Here is a 21710-nt window from a genome sequence, read left to right as displayed (position 1 = left end):
TCAAATCTAAATTTACCAAAAAACAATTTATATATGAAATTATTATTATTATTATTATTATTATTATTATTATTATTATTATTATTATTGTCAGTCATGGGGCTTGAACTCTGGGCTTGGGCACTGTCCCAGTGCTCTTCAGCTCAAGGCAAGCGCTCTACCACTTGAGCCACAGCGCCACTTCCAGTTTTCAAGTGGTTTATTGGAGATAAGAGTCTCATGGACTTTCCTGCCTGGGCTGGCTTTGAAGTGTGATCCTCAGGTCTCAGCCTCTGGAGTAGCTAGGGTTACAGGTGTGGGCCACCAGCGCTTGGCTATATATGAAATTTTTTACGAATAGCTTTTTTTTGTTCTGGTCCTAGGGCTTGAACTCAGGGCCTGGGTGTTGTCCCTGAACTTCTTTTGTTCAAGGCTAGTGCTCTACCACTTAAACCACAACTCCACTTTCACCTTTTTTAGTAGTATAGTGGAGATAAGAGTCTCACATATTTTCATGCCCAGCCTGGCTTCAAACTATGATCCTCAGATCTCAACTTCCTGGGTAGCTAGGAGGCTGAGATCTGAGGATTGCGGTTCAAAGCCAGCCCAGGCAGGAAAGTCCATGACCTTCTTATCTCCAATAAACCACCAGGAAACTGGAAGTGGCGCCGTAGCTTAAGTGGTAGAGCACTAGTCTTGAGCTGAAGAGCTGAGGGACAGCACTCAGGCCCAGAGTTCAAGGCTCATGAACAACCAAAAAAAAAAAATTATTTTATGGCTGGGCATGTGACTTAGTGGTAGAGTGCTTGCCTAGCACGCATGAAGCCCTGGCTTTGATTCCTCAGTACCACATACACAGAAAAAGCTGGAAGTGGTACTATGGCTTAAGTGGTAGAGTGCTAGACTTGAACAAAAGAAACTTAAGGATAATATCCAGGCCCTGAGCTCAAGCCCCAGGACTGGCATGAAAAAAAATTGTTTTAGGGGCTGGTAAGGTGGCTCAGTGGTAGAGTGCTTGCTTTGCATACATGAGGCACTGGGTTTGATTCCTCAGCACCACGTAAGCATAAAAAGCCAGAAGTGGCACTGTGGCTCAAATGAGTGCTAGCCTTGAGCTAACGAGCCGAGGAACAGCTCCCAGGCCCAGAGTTCAGGCCCCACGACCCACCAAAAAAAAATTTAAAACAAGCCAGGTGCTGGTGGCTCAAGCCTATAGTCCTAGCTACCCAGGAATCTGAGATCTGAGGATCACAGTTTGAAGCCAGCCTGGGGAGCAAAGTCCGTAAGACTCTCCAATAAACCACTAGAAAATCAGAAGTGGCACTGTAGCTCAAGCAGAAGAGTTCAGGCCCCACAACTAACAACAACAACAAAATTAAAGCAAAAAAAATTTTTTTGGGGGGTCGCCACTTCCAGTTTTCTGAGTCTCATAGCCTTCCTGCCTGGGCTGGCTTTGAACTGAGGTCCTCAGATCTTAGCCTCCTGAGTAGCGAGGGTTATAGGTGTTAGCCACCAGCACTGGCTATAGGAAAATTTTTTGAGGTAGCTACTTTAAGTAAGTGAGCTTATTAGGTATGTACAGAAATGTAACTCAGTGCTTATATTTAAGCAGTGAAATATTCTCATCAGCAGTGTATGAATTCACTCATTTGGTATATATGTTGTAATAGGATGCTATTACATTATTTGAAAATTTTAAAAATTGGGGCTTGGAATATAGAACACTTGCCTAGCATGTGTGAGACTCGGGATTCCACCAAAAAATAAAATTCCCAGCATATGATGAGGGGGAGAGGGAGAAAGCAGGGAGGAAAAGGGAGGGAATGAGAAGAGAAAAAGAGGAAAGGAAGGAGGAAAGAGGGGAAAAAATTGAGTGCCAGTTTTATTAATGTGATGTATTAATCCATTTACATTAAAGAAAGTTAAAAAAATTTTAAAGCCAGACATGGTGTGGTATATGCCTAAAATTCCAACACTGGGGATACTGAACTAAGAGTCTTGAATGCAAAGCCAGCCTGAACTACATCTCAAAAATGAAAACAAAAAAGACATTGAAAAGTTAGCCATCTCTTCAAAAGCAATTTATGTATTTTCAAAATTTAAAAAGAAGGGCTGGGAAGGTGGCTCAGTGGTAGAGTGCTTGCCTTACATGCCTGAGGCCCTGGGTTCAATTCCTCAGCACCACATAAGCAAAAAGAAGAAAGCCGGAAGTGGTGCTGTGGCTCAAGTAGAGTGCTAGCCTTGAGCTGAAGAGCTAAGGGACAGCACCCAGGCCCAGAGTTCAGGCCCCATGACCGGACCCAAAAAAAAATTTAAAAAATGAGAAGCTAGGCGCCAATGGCTCATGCTTGTAATCCTAGCTACTCAGGAGGCTTGTAGTTCCAAGCGATCCCAGGCAGGAAAATTTGTGAGGCTTTTTGTTGTTGTTGTTGGTTATGGGCCTGAATTCTGGGCCTGGGCACTGTCCCTCAGCAATTCAGCTCAAGGCTAGCGCTCTACCACTTGAGCCACAGTGCCACTTTCAACTTTTTCTGCTTATGTGGTGCTGAGGAATTGAACCCAGGGCCTCATACATGCGAGGCAAGCACTCTACCACTGAGCCACCTTTCCAGCCCTTTGTGAGACTCTTTAATTAACTACCAAAAAACTGCAAGTGGAGCTGTGGCTCATGTGGTAGAGTGCTAGTTAGTCTTGAGCAAAAGAGCTCAGTGACAGTGCACAGGCCCTGAATTCAAAACCCAGGACCTACACCAAAAAAAACAGCTTTTCAGCTAAACTTACTCTGCATGGCTCTACTTCTCACCCCAGAAGTACTTGGTGAGGTTTCTGGATTTGATAGTAAGCAGCTTATCTTTTTTGTCCTACAACTTGAGGCTGCTGTCCAAGGATGACAAAAGGGGGGAAAATGCTGGGAAGTCAGTGTAGAAAGACAAGGACCCAGTATAGAAGTCTGGGGCAAGGCCAAGAAGAAGTGGTCTAAAGGCAAATTTCTGGACAAGCTCAACCACCTAGTCCTGTATGACAAAGCTACTTAGTACATACAAACTCTTAGGGAAGTTCCTAGCTGTAAGCTCCTAACCTTGCTGTGGTCTCCAAGAGAAGATTCATGGTTCCCTGGGTAGGGCAGTCCTTCAGGAGCTCGTTAGTAAAGGACTTACCAAAGTAGTTTGAAATCACAGAGATCAAGTGATTTACACTAGGAATACTAAATGTGGACATGCCCCAGCAGTTGGAGAAGATGCAGGAACAGGTCCAACAAACTTATACCTTTGGAGGGGCGGGTGGTAGAGTGCTTGCCTTGCATGCATGAGGCCCTGGGTTTGATTCCTCAGCACCACATAAGCAGAAAAAGCCAGAAGTGGCACTGTGGCTCAAGTAGTAGAGTACTAGCCTTGAGCTGAAGAGCTCAGGGACAGCACCCAGGCCCAGAGTTTAGGCACCTTGACGGACAAAAACAAACAAAAACTATCCCTTTGGAAAAATTACTAAATTAAAAAATGCATTTTTTTAAACTTAGGGTTTGGGTATTATCCCTGCACTTCTTTTGCTCAAGGCTTGCACTTCACTACTTGAACCACAGCACCACTTTTGGCTTTTTTCTGTTTATGTGGTAATGAGGAATCAAACCCAGGGTTTCATGCATGTAAACCCCCCCACCCCCAAGTTGGCAACTTCGATAGGCACCAGTAGCCCACACCTATAATTCCAGCTACTTGGAAGGCTGAGATATGAGGATTATGGTTCAAAGCCAGCCTAGGCAGGAAAGTTCTCATTAAATTGGCAGTAAAGAACAGGACTAGAGGTGTGGCTCAGGTGGTAGAGTGACAGCCACCGTGCCAGGACCTGAGTTCAAACTGATATCTCCAGATGATATGTATGATAGGTATGATATGTATCATACCTAATTTTTATATAAGTTTACCTCTGGCATTTTAGGTGTAAAATTCTACCAGACCATGAACCATCTTTAGTAATATAACATCAACTTACAAACACAGCTAATTGTCATTAGCTCTGGTAATGAGGTTTCTGGGTTCTGAGTTTTTGGTGTTCAAGGCTAGCATTTTACCACTTGAGCCACAGCTCCATTCCCAGCTTTTTGGTGGTTACTTGGAGATAGGAGTCTCACAGACTTTTCTTCCCAGGCTGGCTTCAAGCCATGATCCTGTCTCCTGAGTAGCGAGGATTACAATGTGAGCCACTGGTACCTAGCTCAAACTCCTTTTTAATACATTTCTGTTTGATAAATTGTGATGTATCAGGGAAGAGAATATGAAATAAGGTATTTGTATTAGCTTATTTTCAAGATTAATGTAATATAATGGTAATTCTCTTTCTTACGACAGGTTGAACGTCACAGAGAACATCTCATAAACTACATAATATTTTTGAGAATAACACCATTTCTGCCTAATTGGTTTATCAATATTACATCTCCTGTGATAAACGTGCCACTGAAAGTTTTTTTTATTGGCACTTTTCTAGGTAAGGCCTGTGGTTCATGCTGTGTTAAGCTCACTGTTTAAATACCTGGCAGTATTCAGCTGGCCTACATTGTGCAGACTTGCCAATATTATATAATTCTTGGGCATAAAACCTGGCCTGTACAAATGCTTAGGATGATTATCCATTGTGTTAAGTATTTTTGTGTTGTTATCTCTTTAAAGATGAATATTTACTACGGGGTGTTATTTTAAGCAATTTTTCTGGGTTTTGAATCTGGCCTTATGTATGCTGGGCATGCCGGTCTACCAGTGAACCACAACTTTAGTGGAAGCAGAAATTTTGAACTCCACTCTTGCTCAGTGGAGGAAAATGGCTGTTTTAATTTTTCCTTTGCTTTGTAATCAAATATTAAAATATTGAGATCTAGTTTTCAGTAGAGAATTGTTCCTTTTTTTTTTTTTTAATTGGCATTTGTTATAGGCACTACCAAAGCTGCAAGGAAAAGCAGTTTCAACAGATACCAAGGAACTTGATTTTGAAATAATCTGGACATGAAGACTTGTAAAAATTTTTCTGCTTTTCCTTCCAATTTAAATTGTTTAAATACAATGTGCAGATTTCTTGTCTTTTTTTTTTTTTTTTTGGTGCTGGGGCTTGAACTGAGGGTGTGTCCCTGAGCTTTTATATTCAAGACCAGTGCTTTACCACTTGAGCCATAGCTCTACTTTGGCTTTTTCTGGTGGTTAAATGGAGATAAGAATTCATTGATGGGCCTAGGAAGGTGGCTCAGTGGTAGAGTGCTTGCCTTGCATGCATGAGGCCCTGGGTTCGATTCCTCAGCACCACATAAGCAGAAAAGGCTGGAAGTGGTACTGTGGCTCAAGTGGTAGAGTGCTATCTTTGAGCTGAAGAGCTGAGGGACAGTGCCCAGGCCCAGGATTCAAGCCCCAGGACCAAAAAAAAAGAATTCATTGAGTTTTCTCCCTGGGCTGGCTTTGAACTGAGATCCTCAGATTTCTGTCTCCTGAATATCTAGAATTACAGGTGTTAGCTACTAATGCTGGCTAAGATTAGGTCTTTTTGAAAAACAAAAATACTTTGGTGTTAGGGATTGTCAGAATTACTCATTTAAAGGGCTGGGAAGGTGGCTCAGTGGTAAGAGGGCTTGCCTTTCATGCATGAGTCCCTGGATTTGATTCCTCAGCACCACATAAACAGAAAAAGCCACAAGTAGTGCTATATCTCAAGTGGCCTTGAGCTGAAGAGCTGAAGAATAGTGCCCAGGCCCAGAGTTCAAGCCCCACAACTGGCAAAAATTAAAAAAAAGAAAGAATTACTCATTTAATGCAATTTTATTATTTTTGTGGTGCCAGGGATTGAACCCATCCAATCAATACTTTTTTTTTTGGTCAGTTGTGGGACTTGAACTCTAGGCTTGGGCTCTGTCTCTGCGCTCTTCAGCTCAAGGCGAGCGCTTGAGCCACAGCACCACTTCCGGTTTTCTAGTGGTTTATTGAAGATAAAAGTCTCACAGACTTTCCAGTCCAGCTTTGAACCATGATTTTCAGATCTCAGCCTTATGAATAGCTATAGGATTACAGGCATGAGCCACCAGCACCTGGCTCCATCAATACTTTATCACTAAGCTACACCCTCAGTCTTCAGCCTCTTTTTTTTTTGGTTCGGTCGTGGGGCCTGAACTCTGGGCCTGGGCTCTGTCCCTCAGCTCTTCACCTCAAGGCTAGTGCTCTACCACTTGAGCCACTTCTGGCTTTTTTTTTTTTTTTTTTGCTTACATGGTGCTGAGGAATTGATCCCAGGGCCTCATGCATGCAAAGCAAGTGCTCTACCACTGAGCCACCTTCCCAGTCCCAGTCTTCAGCCTTACTTTTGAATGTTTAGATTGTTCCAGAATATTTTTGTGTTTGCCATTTCTGGTATTTGAACTCAGGGCCTGGGTGCTGTCCCTAAGCTTTTTTTTTTTTTTTTTAATTGTGAAAATACCCTACAGAGGGTTTACAATTACATGGGCAAGATAATGAGTACTTTTCTTTTCAAGCACTGTTGCCTCCTCCTTTGTTTCTCCTTCCCATACCTTCCCATTTCCCCCCTCCCCCAGCTTTTTTACTCAAGGCTAGTGCTTTACAACTTGAGGCATATCTCTACTTTGGGTGCTTTTTTATTTTTATTTTTTGGTGGTTAATTGGAGATAGAATCTCAGATACTTTCTTGCCCATGTTTACTTCTTGAGAGCCTGTTTGGAGGTTCTAGCAGGAGAGCACAGCTACTCATATACCCTTGACCGAAGACCAGTCCTCCCTCCTCTATCGGGGATGGCCGTCTTCTTCTTCGACCCAGCGCACAGCTTCGGGAGGGTTACACATGGAGTGGTGAGGGACAAAGGGGACACCCGCCTCGCCAGCCAGATCAGCCGAATCAACCTGGTGATCAGTGGGGTGACAGATGTCCCAGCCAGATCACCCTCACATTCCCCAGTTTTACTTCTAACCTGAACTCTCAGTTCTCAGCTTCCTGAGTAGCTAGGATTACAGGTAGCTTGTTTTGTTTTGTTTTTGTTTTGTTTTTGGGTCAGGTCTTGGGGCCTGAACTCTGGGTCTGGGCGCTGTCCCTCAGCTCTTCAGCTCAAGGCTAGCACTCTACCACTTGAGCCACAGTGCCACTTCCGGTTTTCAAGTGGTTAATTGGAGATAAGAGTATCAGACTTTTCCTGCCTGGGCTGGCTTTGATCCTTACACTCAGCCTTCTGAGTAGCTAGGATTACAGGCATGAGCCACTAGCTCCAGCATTTTGTTTTGTTTTTTTGAGACTTATTAAGCATAAGATTGTTCTCCGAACACTTACTACCTTTTAAAATTCATTATTAAGAGTTGATTATGAGCCCGGGCTGGTGGCTCATGCCTGTAATCCTAGCTACTCAGAAGGCTGAGATCTGAGGATCACACTTCAAAGCCAGCTGGGGCAGGAAAGTCCATGAGACTCTTTATCTCCAATAAACCACTTGAAAACCGGAAGTGGCGCTGTGGCTCAAGTGGTAGAGGGCTAGCCTTGAGCTGAAGAGCTGAGGGACAGGGCCCAAGCCCAGAGTTCAGGCCCCACAACCAGACCCCAAAAAATAAATAAGTAATAAAATAGAGTTGATTATTAAAGATTGAATTCTTTAGATGGGAATAAATTTGAGGACCTTTAAATTCTGAATAATCTTTTAAATGGAATAGCTGTGTTCTTGCATGGAATTTTGTTCACATAGAAATTTAATTTTAGGGGCTGGGAAGGTGGCTCAGTGGTAGAGCGCTTGCCTTGCATTCATGAGGCCCTGGGTTCGATTTCTCAGCACCACATAAACAAAGAGAAAAAAGCCGGAAGTGGCGTTGTGGCTCAAGTGGTAGAGCGCTAGCCTTGAGCTGAAGAGCTGAGGGACAGCGCCCAGGCCCAGAGTTCAGGCCCCACAACTGGACCCCCCAAAATTTTTTTTTAATTTTTGAAAACATTGGTATTTACTGTATGTTTTTTTTTTTTATTTATTTTAGGCGTTGCACCTCCCTCTTTTGTAGCAATCAAGGCAGGAACAACACTGTACCAGCTTACAACAGCCGGGGAAGCTGTTTCCTGGAACTCAGTATTTATTCTGATGATTTTGGCTATTCTTTCTATTCTGCCAGCTATCTTCCAGAAGAAACTAAAGCAGAAATTTGAGTAAAAAATTAAAACTAGGTTTTTCTGTCATCTTCATTTTCATCATCTCAGGATTAGCAGGTGCATCCATTTGTTTTTAAATAATCAGTACTCGAAGTATTGTTTTATGGGATATTTGTAAAATATGTAATGATACATTTTAAATAATGCATTAAAATGACAAGAGCGCACAGAATTTAAAAGGAGAAATTGGCATACTAAGAAAAGTGCTGTCATCTATAGTTACGATAGACATCACAAACTACTAACAATGGCTATAGACAGACAATAGAGGCATGGTAGAAACTTCTTGGTCTGAATACATCCAATATTTATTTTTATGTCTAACAAGTAAAATAGATAGTGAAGCCAAGTGCAGTGGTGTGCACCTATCATCCTAAGCCACTCAAGAGACTAAAGATTGTGAATTTGAGGCAGCCCAGGCAAGTTAGCAAGATTCTGTCATAAAATAAGAGGTACAGTTTTTGCTAAAGTTTAGCCTAATGTCAGAGCATAAACTGGATAAATAAAATTTAAAAGAGGTTTACATTTTCTTTTTCTGTTACCCTTTGAGGTAATGAATTTCATTAGGGACTGTATCTTCAGCGACCAATGAAAATAGGATATCAAGTTATTTGTCTTACAAATTTATCATTTTCTGTTTTAGATTTGTATTATGGAATAGTCTGATAATGTAAATTCTGGCCAGTCTGTTTTCATTCATGTTTTTTTCTAGGTTTTGCAGTATTTCCACACTATATATGCAAAATGAAGATGCATACCTATATAATATTGGTGTTGATAATGTATACTTAGATATTTTGTTATAACATCTCTAATATCTCAGTAGAGGGTCTGAAAATACCAATTCCAGACATTAGATGGTTATTTTATTTTGAAACAAACAGTAACAGCACAGCACTAATGGTTAATTACAGTTTATGGTTCTAATGACTGTAAATTTTACCTCATTTGATAATTAAGCAACGTATTATGTAATTATTCTTTTTAATGCATGATACACTTGTAAGACTATCTTGTTTATATGATGGCTTTTTGTTTGGGACTGCTTTAAACTCAAGCCATTTCACAATTTAGTTTTTACTCTTCTGTTTCAAAAAGTAAACTACCTGCTCACATAGTAACTATTAAGTTTGAATAGTTCTGGAAAACTGAAAAGCTTTTTGCTGCTTGGTATGCCCTTGTGGCCTTGATTCTGGGACAGAGCCAATCTAAAGTACTTCCTCAGTTTTACTTTCACCCTAAGAATATTAATGTTGAAAAAGTGCTTTAGCTCTGTAAGAAATCCTTGTATGTTTTCATTCATTATCAGAGGTGTGGTTGTCCTCAAAGCCTGTCTTACTGCATAATATGGACTGATTAATTTTTTTCTATCACAGTATTAACAAATGGATATGTTGTACATACAAAAATAATAGATTAATATAGTGGTCTTAATGTCACCTGGTCTTTTGTGCAAAATTATTTATTGTTATTTCTAGCAAGGTTTTCTTTCCTATTGACCAGAGTAGCAAGGTTTTCTTTCTTATTTACCAGAGACTGACTGGTAAAGCTTTTGTTATTTTTACAATGAATTTAAAACATAGCCTTTTGAGACAAAGTTCACTAAATATTAATGTACAAAATGTAATTGCGTAAATTTTTATCAGACTTTCAAAAATAAAAATAAGAGCTTTGACTCAAGAAACCTCAGTATTTATTCTGGTGTGTACATTGTACTTACTCTATTCTCAGAGTACATTCTTTTGTCTTGTTAGAAAACTGTAGCTGTCATTTTAGGGTTGGGTGTATTTTCTTCCCCAAAGTGAATAGCCAATCTTCTTTTTTTTTTTTGCCAGTCCTGGGGCTTGAACTCTGGGCCAGGCAATGTCCCTGAGCTTCTTTTGCTCAAGGCCAACGCTCTTCCACTTGAGCCACAGTACCAGTTCAGTTCATTTGAGTAGTTTATTGAAGATAATGAGTAGTTTATTGAAGATAAGAGTCTCATGGAGTTTCTTGCCTGGGCTGGCATCGAACTGTGATCCCCAGATCTCAACTTTCTGAGTACCTAGGATTACAGGTTTGAGCCACAGGCACCTGGTTGAATAGCCAATCTTTATCATTGACTGTCATGAAAGAACGCTTCAGCAGGTTGTACCCCAGATACACATGGTGGCCCATATTCACAGAGTCAAAGACTTGCCCTGATGCCAAAAGTCAATTCAAACTTCAGCTCCTTTTTTTTTTTTCCCCTTTCATTTCTTTGATGCTGGAGATTGAACCCAGGACCTTATACCAGCCCCAGGACTGGTAGGAAAAAATAAATAAGGTTATTGAGAGTCAAATACTTTGCTCAAAACAGATTAATACAAGATCTATTATCATAGGGATCTGCTATAATGCTATTTTATATTCCACACTTACTTCTACTCTACATTTACTTCTTCCTAAGCTCCTGGCAACCATTAACCTCTTTTGTTTAAAACATCATACAAACAAAGTCATACAGTATATGGCCTATTGTGATTGGTTTATCTCAATCAGAATAATTTAGTCATTTAACATAAGCAGTCATGTATGTTGTTATATGAATCAATAGTTCTGTTTATTTCTCAGAAGTATTCTGTGGTATAGATGAACCAGTTTTTAACAACCCATCCATTTGAAAAATCATCTGAGTTGATTCTGCTATCTGGATATTCTGAATAAAGCTGCTAAAAATGGAAAATCAAAGTTATTCATCATACATTGCTGGGGGGAACACTGAATGTCATAGCTGGTCTGAACATGCTTAGGTTTCTTTAAAAACTACATACCTGTGATTCCAGCAGGAAGGGGAAGACGGGAGGAACACAAATGTAAGGCCAGCCTGGCCTGGGCTACATAGAAAAACTGCCTCAAAAACTAGTAAGTCAGGTACTCACACTTGTAATCCTAGCTACTCAGGAAGCTGAGTTCTGAGAATCACAGTTCAAAGCCAAGCCCATGCTGGAAAGTCTGTGACTCTTACCACCAATTAACCACCAAAAAGCTAAAAGTGGAGCTGTCGGTCAAATGGTGGAGTGCTAGTCTTGAACCAAAAACTCAGGGACAGTACCCAGGCCTTGTGTTCAAGCACCAGAACTGACACCCGACACACTACACACACACACACACCTTTAAAACTTGAACTTATGGCCTGGGTTCTGTCCCTGAGCTCGTTTGATTAAGGCTAGCACTCTACCACTTGAGACACAGTTCCACTTCCAGTTTTCTGATGGTTAATTGGAGATAACTGTCTAAAAGACTTTCCTGCCCAAAATAGCTTTGAACCTCAATCCTCAGATCTCAGCCTCTTGAGTAGCTAGGACTACAACTTGAGTCACCTGAGCCCAGCAAATTCAAGATAGAAAAAAAAAAATCTCAAAGGAATGCTTTTATTCATTGAAGTTGGGTTTTTTGTTTGTTTGGGTCCGGTTGTGGGGCCTGAACTCTGGGCCTGGGCACTGTCCCTCAGCTCTTCAGCTCAAGGCTAGCACTCTACCACTTGAGCCACAGCGCCACTTCCGGCTTTTTTCTTTTTGCTTATGTGGTGCTGAGGAAGCGAATGCAGGGCCTCAGGCATGCAAGGCAAGTGCTCTACCACTGAGCCACCTTCCCAGCCCTCATTGAAGTTTTTTTTTTTTTTTTTTTCTTTTTTTTTTTGGGTCCGGTCGTGGGGCCTGAACTCTGGGCCTGGGCGCTGTCCCTCAGCTCTTCAGCTCAAGGCTAGCGCTCTACCGCTTGAGCCACAGCGCCACTTCCGGCTTTTTTCTTTTTGCTTATGTGGTGCTGAGGAATCGAACCCAGGGCCTCATGCATGCAAGGCAAGCACTCTACCACTGAGCCACCTTCCCAGCCCCCTCATTGAAGTTTTTAATAAAAGTGTTTCTATGAAATCCTAAATATGACATTTAAGTTACTCTAGTACAATTTATTATTTCATTTTACTTTATTTTTTTTTTTGTTGGGTATGGGGCTTGAACTCTGGGCTTGGGTGCGCTGTTCCTGTACTCTTCAGCTCAAAGTGAATGCTCTACTGTTTAAGCCACAGGGCCACTTCCAGTTTTCCAGTGCTTTTACTGGGTATAATGCTTTTACTGGCTTTGAACCTCAATCCTCAGATCTCAGCCTCCTGAGTAGCTAGTATTATAGGCGTGAGCCACCAGTGCCTGGTTTACTTTCATTTATTGTGTTAGATATATTACATTCAAAGTAACACAGTTCCAGAGAGATACTATTAACTATGTAAACTTCCTAGCTCATCTCCCCATTACAGTGCTTGACCTCTTGTGGTTAGTACTATGTAACTGTTAACCTGGAGGCATGCCTCAAGTGGTAGAGGACCTTCCTGGCAAGTGCAAGGCCCTGAATTCAAAACACAATATGGTCAAAAACAATACTAGGTAACTGAGACATTACAGAAGGATTAAGGGGTATAGGTATCTTTATGGTATAAGGGCATGGGAGTTCTTGAGTTTCTTTTGCTCAAGGCTAGTGCTCTACCACTTGAGCCACTTCTGGCTTTTTCTGTTTATGTGGTACTAAGGAATCAAACCCAGGGTTTCATGCCTCCTAGGCAAGCATTCTACCATTATGCCACCTTCCAGCCCTGAGTTTTAGTAACTTTATAAAGGAGTCTTTGGCTCCTTAATCTAGAGATCCAAGGCTGAAAGACCACACCTTATTGGTCCTTTATTGCTAGCAGGTAGTAGTAGCTAGCTAGTCCCTAGGTAGTACAAAGCATCAGATAGGACAAGTATCTTTCTGAGTCATCTAGTCTCCTAAAGCCACTAAGTATTCAGTCATGGGGCTCTACCCAGAGGATTTTGTCTAATCCTAGTCACCTCCTAAGGCCCAGCCTCTAAGCATTGTTGTTGGATTAACTCAATTCTACATAATAGAGATTTAAATTTCAAATTTACGGAGACACATCCCTTTGTATCTTGGCTGTATCAATATCTTGGTTGTGATGTACTATATCTTTGCAAGATGTTACCATGGGTTAAGTGATACATGGGATTTCTCTATCCCTTCTTCAATAAATCTATCTCAAGGTAAAAAATTTTAACCAGGTACACATGGCTAATGCCTGAAATTTTTTTTTTGGGGGGGGGTGGTCATGGGGCATGAACTCTGGCCCTGGGCACTGTCCCTCAGCTCTTCAGACCAAGGCTAGTGCTCTACCACTTGAGCCACAGTGCCACTTTTGGCTTTTTCTGCTTATGTGGTCTGAGGAATCAAATCCAGGGCCTCATACATGCAATGCAAGCACTCTACCACTGAGCAGCCACCTTCCCAGCCCCAATGCCTGTAATCTTAACTTCTCAGGACACGGAAAATTGGATTGTGGTTTGAAGCCAGCCTGGGGAGGAAAGTCTCGAGATTTTTTCTTTTTTTTTTTTTTTCTGTCAGTTGTAGGTCTTCAACTCTGTCCCTGTGCTCTTCAGCTCAAGGCTAGTGCTCTTCCACATGAGCCACAGCTCCACTTCCAGTTTTCTGGTGGTTAAATGGAGATAAGAGTCTCACAGACTTTCCTGCCCGGGCTGGCTTTGAACCATGATCCTCAGATCTCAGCCTCTTGAGTAGCTAGGATAACAGGCGTGAGCCACAGGTGCCTGGAGTCTCTTGAGATTTTTGCCTTCCAGTCAACAAAAAGTGAGGTGCTTAAGTGATAGAGCACTAGCCTTGAGCACAAAGCACAAAGGCTGGGGCTGGGAAGTTGGCTCAGTGGTAGAGCACTTGCCTTGCATGCCTGAGGCCCTGGGTTCAATTCCTTAGCACCAAATAAGCAAAAAGAAAAAAAGTCGGAAGTGGTGCTGTGACTCAAGTGGAAGAGCGCTAGCCTTGAGCTGAAGAGCTGAGGGACAGTGCCCAGGCCCAGAGTTCAGGCCCCTATGACCGGACCCAGAAAACAAAACAAAACAAAAAAAGCACAAAGGCTCAGGTACAGCCCGGTGCCAGTGGCTCATGCCTGTTATCCTAGCTACTTAGGAGGCTGAGATCTGAGGATCATGGTTCAAAGCCAGCCCAGGCAGGAAAGTATGTGAGACTCTTACCTACAATAAACCACTAGAAAACCGGAAGTGGCCGTGGCGCTGTGGCTCAAGCAGTGGAGGCTTGCCTGGAGCTGAAGAGCTGAGGGATAGCACCCAAGCCCTGAGTTCAAGCCCCATGACCACCAACAACAAAAAGACTCAGGTTTATTGTCCTGGCCCTGAGTTAAAGCTCCAGGATTGGCACAAACAAGTTTAATTAAGAACAAAACAAAAGCCAGACACTGGTTGCACACACCTGTAATCCTAGCTACTCAGGAGGCTGAGATCTGAAGGTCGGGGTTTAAAGCCAGCTCAAGAAGGAAAGTCTGTGAGACTCTTATCTCCAGTTAACTCCAGAAAACCGGAAGTGGTGCTGTGGCTCACGTGGTAGAGCACTAGCCTTGAACTGAAGAGCTGAGGGACAGCACCTGGCCCTGAGTTCAAGCCCCACGACCAGTGAAAAAATAATAAAAAACGAAACAAGCTGGGTGCTGTGTCTCATGTCTATAATCCTAGCTACTCAGAAAGCTGAGATCTGAGAATCACAGTTCAAAGCCAAGGCTACATAGGAGATTCTTAGCTCTAATTAACAAAAAGTCAGAAGTAGAGGGGCTGGGAATGTGGCTTAGTGGTAGAGTGCTTGCCTAGCTAGCATGCATGAAGCCCTGGGTTCAATTCCTCAGTACCACATAAGCAGAAAAGGCAGAATACAGTACCCAGGAATTGATTTCAAGCCCCAGGCCTGACAAAAAAAAAGGGGGGGTGGGTCTAGGTAGGGTGGGGTAAGGAAGGATAGAAGAGAAAGGCTGGTCAGTTATGCATCTACTAACTTCAGGAGAAGTTGAGTTCAGGGCATTTCTGCAGTTATAAAGAGCGGGACCTGAAACTAATAAAGTTACAAACAAAGCCAAGTACTGATGGCTCATGCCTATAATCCTAGCTACTCAGCAGATTGAGATGTAAGGATTAGGATTGGAAGCCAGCCATCATAAGAAAGTGTGAGATTCTTATCTCTGACTACTAGAAAGCTGGAAGTGGAACTGTGGCTCAAAGAAACTCAGGGACATCACCCAAGCCCTGAGTTTAAGCTCTAGGATGGGCAAACAAAACACACACACACACACACACACACACACACACGCACGCACGCACGCACTCACGCACGCACGCACGCACAGATTAGAATTTTCAGACCACAACAGCATAGCATTAAACCAAGCACATTGCCCTGACGTGACGGGAATGACAATATGATCCTAGATGGAGAAGCAGGAGGTAGGAACAGACATTGAGTTCAACTGACTGTATCTAGCAAAGAGTACTCTTGTGAGGCTGGAAGGTAAGAGAGAAGAATGGAGCAAACGTACAGAGGAAGCTATTTGTTTTTGTTTTTTTGTTTTTTTGGGTCCGGTTGTGGGGCCTGAACTCTGGGCCTGGGTGCTGTCCCTCAGCTCTTCAGCTCAAGGCTAGCGCTCTACCACTTGAGCTACAGCGCCACTTCCGGCTTTTTGCTTATGTGGTGCTGAGGAATCGAACCCAGGGCCTCATGCATGCAAGGCAAGCACTCTACCACTGGGCCACCTTCCCAGCCCCAGAGGAAGCTATTTGATATCAAAGGATGATGACTTTTTTTTTTTTTTTTTGTCAGTTGTGGGGCTTGAACTTTGGGCCTTGGCACTGTCCCTCAATTCTTCAGCTCAAGGCAAGCGCTCTACCAATTGAGACTGAGGACCACTTCCTGTTTTCTGGTGGTTTATTGGAGATAAAAGTCTCACAGACTTTCCTGCCCAGGCTGTCTTTGAACGGAGATCCTCAGATCTCACTCCGGCGCCCTTTTGACTTTGTAGTTCTGTGTTTGGCCATTTCCAGCCCCAGGCAGGGCAATACAGTGTGCATCTCATGGCCAGTTTACTGGTTACTTGAGTGAACTAGAAAAAGATGCCCCTTTCTTCAGATACTTGACTGCCATCTGTTGGGAAATGTCATAATAAGCTAGTACTGAATATAAGTTAGTGGTGACTTCAATGAGTTACGTTTCTTGGTACAATATGTACATGAGAGTGGCAGCCCTGTCCTTTAATCAGATTCTGATAAACTGAGCTTAGAAAAAAAATAGTTAAGGGCTGGAAAGATGGCTCAGTGGCACAGCGCTTGCCTTGCATGCATGAGGCCCTGGGTTCGATTCCTCAGCACCACATAAACAAAAAGAAAAAAAAGCCGGAAGTGGTGCTATGGCTCAAGTGGTAGAGGGCTAGTCTTGAGCTGAAGAGCTGAGGGACAGCGCCCAGGCCCAGAGTTCAGGCCCCACGACTGGACCCCCCCCTAAAAAGAAAAAGTTCAGAGACCCCCACTATACGCCTGTAATCTTAGCTACTCAAGAGTCTGAGACCTGAGAACTACAGTTTGAAACCTACTTGGGCAGAAAACTGATATTCTATCCCCAATTAACCAGCAAAAAATTAAAAATAAAAAGGTTTGGACTGGAGAGGTGATTCAAGTGGTAAAGCTCCAGCAGGGGGTGAGAAAGTTAAAGCAGTAGAACCTGAATTTAAGTCCTAGTACTTATAAAAGGAATAAAAAAGGAAGAAAAAGAGAAAAAAGGAGGAGGAGGAGAAGCAGGAGAAGGAAGAAGAAGAAGAGGAGGAGGCGGCAATGTAGGAAGAAGTGCAGAAGTCATGTGCTGTTGACTCATGCTGGTATACCTAGCTACTCAGGAGGCTGAAATTTGAGGATGATGGCTCAAAGCCAGTCTGGGTAAGACAAATCTGAGAAACTCTTATCTCCAACTAAGCAGCAAAAATCTAGAAGTAGAGGTGTGGCTCAAGTGGTAGCTTACCAGTTTGGATCATAAAAACCAAGCAAGAATGTGAGGTTTGCTAGCCTTGAGCACAAAATCTCAGAGATAGTAAGTCCTGAGTTCAGGCCCTAGTGCATATACTCCTCCCCCCCGCCCCACCAACCTGGATTTTTGAGTTTGTGGCTCAACTGGTACAGTGCCACAGAATAAGAAAGCTGAATTAGAGCTTGGGACGCCCTGTGTCCAAGCCCCAGCACTCACACATTGGTTTACTCTGGGAAAGCAAACCATGTGATTGCTGGGAGCCATACAAGTGAGAGAAACTTTCGATTGTTTTTTCTATCTGTATGAATATATTAAATGTTAACTATTAATATATAAAAAAATTGAAGCCAGTTGCTGATGTCTCACACCTCTAATCCTAGTTATTCAGGAGGTTGAGATCTGAGGATTGTGGTTCAAAGTCAGCCAGAACAGGAAAGTCCATGAGATTCCTACCTCTAATTAACATCCAAAAAGCTGGAAGTAGAGCTGTCACTCAAGTGACAAAGCACCAGACTTGAGTGAAAATACTAAAGGATAGCCTAAGGCCCTGTACTCAGTACCAGCACACTCAAAAAATTAAAAAAATTAAAGTAGTAAAATAAAAATAAAACAAATGCAGGTATCTGTGGCTCATACCTGTAATAATCCTAGCTACAGAGGAGGCTAACATATGAGGATCACAGTTTGAAGCCAATCTGGGCAGGAAAGGCCATAAGAATCTATCTCAAAATTGTCCACCAGGGCTGGGAAGGTGGCTCAGTGGTAGAGCACTTGCCTTGCATGCATGAGGCCCTGGGTTTGATTCCTCAGCACCACATAAGCAAAAAGAAAAAAAAAAGCCGGAAGTGGCACTGTGGCTCAAGTAGTAGAGCGCTAGCCTTGAGCTGAAGAGTGGAGGGACAGCACCCAGGCCCAGAGTTCAGGCCCCACAACTGGACCCCCCCCCAAAAAAAAGTTATCCACCAAAAAACTGGTAGTGAAGTTGTGGCTCAAGTGGTAGAGAGTTAGCCTTGAGCAAAGATGCTCAGGGGCAGTGCCTAGGACCTGAGTTCCAGCTCTAGGATCAGTACAAAAATAAATATAATAATAAAACAATTTTAGTGAAATGATTTGACAGTTGTTAGACAACATGACATATCTAAGCAAGAGTTCAAGCTGAAAGTCCCTAGCTCATATAGTATATATATATATATATATATATATATATATATATATATATATATATACACCCAGGACCATGGCTGCCATTTTGAGTCTCTCTGCTCCTTCTGTGTGTGAATCAGGAAGTGCTTCTCTTTTTCTCTTTTCCTTTTTTTTTTTTTTTTTTTTGCCAGTCTTGGGGCATGAACTCAGGGCCTGGGCACTGTCCCTGAGCTGCTTTTAGTCAAGGCTAGCACACTACCACTTTAGCCACAGTGCCACTTCCAGCCTTTTCTGTTTATGTGGTACTGAGGAATTTGAACCCAAGCACTATACCACTCAGCCACAATCCCAGCCCTCTTTTCCTTTTGTTAAAACTTTCTTTACCCTACTTTGCTAAATAAACCCTTGTTAAACTTTTACCTGTATGTTCCTTTTTTTTTTTTAAGTCTTTTTTTTTTGGGGGGGTGGTCCGGTCGTGGGGCCTGAACTCTGGGCCTGGGCGCTGTCCCTCAGCTCTTCAGCTCAAAGCTAGTGCTCTACCACTTGAGCCACAGCACCACTTCTGGCTTTTTTCTTTTTGCTTATGTGGTGCTGAGGAATCGAACCCAGGGCCTCATGCAGGCAAGGCAAGCGCTCTACCACTGAGCCACCTTCCCAGCCCCTGTATGTTCCTTTTTATTTATTTTTTGTGGACCTTCTTGAAATGCTTTTTGTTGTGGATTTCAAAATTCTGTGGTTTGTGTGGAAATTGGGAAACTGAGGTGAGGATTGCCTGTCCTCTTATAGCGGATCCTCTTTCCTGTTCCTTTCTTTGATGACTAATCATCAGGACAGTCAAGGTTCCTGATGATTCCATCAGTCTTCTAAATCTTTGAGAACTCAGCTACAGATAAATATATCATCCTATTGGGATCTGATCCAAGGGTCGTAACATTTCTCCCTTACTAGACCAGCCTGATGGGAATAACGAGGCTACTGTGTTCACAGTCTAAGGGAGAGAGCTTGGGTACAGCACATACAAGGTCATCCATTCAGACTGTGAAAAGGCTCTTAATCCAGGGGGACACAGGAGAGGAGACAAACTGAGAGAAGTATCCATTAAGTCATTTCTGAGCTTGAAGAGCCAAAGATATCCTTTTCAGCTTGGACTACTCTGTCTACATCAGTCTCTTCAGACAGACACACAAAATTTATGAGAACAAATACACAAATGTACATTTGCTATATATAAACACTCATAAATAATTATTCATGTACACAAATGTTTAGTTACATAGAAATAAATTCAGACATGCACCTAGATCCACATGCTCATGCACTACTTTTGGGAAAGTTGAATCACTTAGGGATATTACCAGCATTTGCTCCTTCTATTGCTCAGTCTCATACTTCCTCATACATAAGTTATCAGATGCAGCCCAAGGCTGTTGCTGTTTCTTTGGAACTTTTTTTTTTTCTAGTCATTAGGTTTGAATTCTGGTCTTGGGATTTTCCCCCAAGGTTCCCCCACCCTCAAGGTTGGTGTTCTACTGCTTGATTCACAGCTCCACTTCCAGCTTTTAGGTGGTAAATTGGAAGTAAGAGTCTCATGGACTTTCCTGCCCTGGCTGGCTTCAAACCCCAATCCTCAGATTGGAGCATGTTCCCTTTCTGTAAGTTAACTATTTAGCTTGGCTGTCTCCTCCACTCTCTCAGCTGCATGCAGGATGGGTTGGGCATTACCTTGAATAGACTTTGTGAAGCTATTGCTCATTTTCTCTCACCAGTTCTGATAGGTTTGATACAGAGAGGAGCAAGTGCCAAGGTTTCCAGTGATGTTTGCTGTGACCTCCAGGCCATCCTCCCCAAGGGAACTAGTAGTTGAGAGAAGTACAAAGGAGAGAACCCAAGAGAGAGTCCAGGTTTGGCCCTTGGGGAAGCCAATTGCTTTCCATGGCTGTTAATGGCAGTCTCCCTAAACAGAACTTGAAAAAGCCTCTTTCTGGTGCAATGATGATAATCTGTAATAGTTACTAAGTGCCTTCACATTCCAGGCAGGATTATCAACAATCTATCTATACAGACATTTGTCTCTTGTAATCATCATTAAAAACTGAATGATGGCACCTAGAGATTAACTTGCCAGAGGTCAAACAGTAAATGGTAAAATCAAGAGATTCACCTGTGAGCTCTGTTTCTAGAGCTCATGCTAGTAAACAACTATACTGTATTGCCTCCTTGCCCTCTTGAGTTTTTTCCTAATAAAGACACACCTGTCTAACTTCTGTGAGAAATCAGTGTGTCCATTCTTTTTTTTTTTTTTTTTTGGTCCGGTCTTGAGGCCTGAACTGTGGGCGTGGGCGCTGTCCCTCAGCTCTTCAGCTCAAGGCTAGTGCTCTACCACTTGAGCCACAGCACCACTTCCGGCTTTTTCTTTTTGCTTATGGGGTGCTGAGCAATCGAACCCAGAGCCTCATGCATGCAAGGCAAGTACTCTACCACTGAGCCACCTTCCCAGCCCCAGTGTGTCCATCCTTGAGCCAGGGAACAGGGACTGGGAAGTAAGTTTCCCTCTGTGACACCCACCCTCTTCTCTCAATGCAGGTAGACTGGCTCAGGGATGGATACTTTTTTTTGTTGTTGTTGTTGGTTGTGGGGCCTGAACTCTGGGCCTGGGTACTGTCCCTCAGCTCTTCAAGTCAAGGCTAGCTCTATACTTGAGCCACAGCGCCACTTTTGGCTTTTTCTGCTTATGTGGTGCTGAGGAATCAAACCCAGGGCCTCATGCATGCAAGACAAACGCTCTACCACTGAGCCACCTTCCCAGCTCTGGATGCTTAATTCTTATGGTAGGAGAGAAAGGGAGTTTCCAAGTGGCAGGGTCTCTGTAGGCTTCCAGTGAGATAGTGGGGAGCTCATTACACACCAGAAAAAACTCTGCATGAGCCGGTGGGAATTTGTGAGCTGACCTTGCACAGGTTCATAATGCAGATTTTGTCTCAATTTTATTTAACTTCAGGAAAATCCTTGCTTTTTCTCGGAGCCTTAGTTTCTCTATCTGTAAATTAAGGGTAAATGTTAATCAGGCTAATCCATTCCCTCCAAAAGAAGGGTTTTCCTTAGCTCTACAGGCCCATCACTGACACCAAAAAGCGGTGACAGAAAGGTCTAGGGGCTGGAGATAGGATTGGGTGGGTTAACTGGGAAGGTTTGTCCAGCTACCCTATCCACATTAACAGGGCCGGGCTGAGATCTGCAGACTTCTAGTGTCTGTTTGGTGGGCCAGGGGCGTGGTTCTGCGGGATGAGCCCACTCTTCTCGTACCTCTTCAGCCCAGCCCACCCAAAGGGAGTCGCAGTCCAGGTGAGGGTCGATGGTGGGGTTTGTGGACCGCGCTGCGGCGGCCGCCAGGGACGCGGAGGCCCGCCGGGCCTGAAGAGCATCACGTCATCCTTTCCGCCGGGAGCCCGCCCCTCCCCGACTGCGCATGCGCAGCCCGGTCAGCGGGCGGGAGGGGGCCGCGGCGGGGGCTCCCGGGCGCTTTCCGCCCTTCTCCAGGCTCGCTCGGGCTG

General features: G+C 43.3%; 1 protein-coding gene and 1 pseudogene across 2 annotated transcripts in view; both read left to right on the top strand.

The window, feature by feature from the left end:
• Positions 1-10836, top strand: part of Tmem41b (transmembrane protein 41B) — a 30379-nt gene extending 19543 nt beyond the window's left edge. Inside the window, exons 7-8 of one of the 2 annotated variants that reach the window (XM_070035279.1) lie at positions 4326-4464; positions 7974-10836. In XM_070035279.1, the coding sequence (XP_069891380.1) occupies positions 4326-4464; positions 7974-8143 (309 nt within the window). In that variant the 3' untranslated portion in view covers positions 8144-10836. The remainder of the gene's footprint in view (positions 1-4325; positions 4465-7973) is intronic. The other variant, XM_070035280.1, reaches the window with a different exon arrangement.
• Positions 2770-3337, top strand: LOC138836547 (small ribosomal subunit protein eS25-like; annotated as a pseudogene).
• Positions 10837-21710: the final 10874 nt, after the last annotated feature.

The sequence above is a fragment of the Dipodomys merriami genome, unplaced genomic scaffold (genome assembly GCF_024711535.1).
Source record: "Dipodomys merriami isolate MVZ:Mamm:240054 unplaced genomic scaffold, mDipMer1.0.p SCAF_25, whole genome shotgun sequence".
NCBI classification, from domain to species: domain Eukaryota; kingdom Metazoa; phylum Chordata; class Mammalia; order Rodentia; family Heteromyidae; genus Dipodomys; species Dipodomys merriami.
This window is presented reverse-complemented; position numbering and strand designations above follow the sequence as displayed.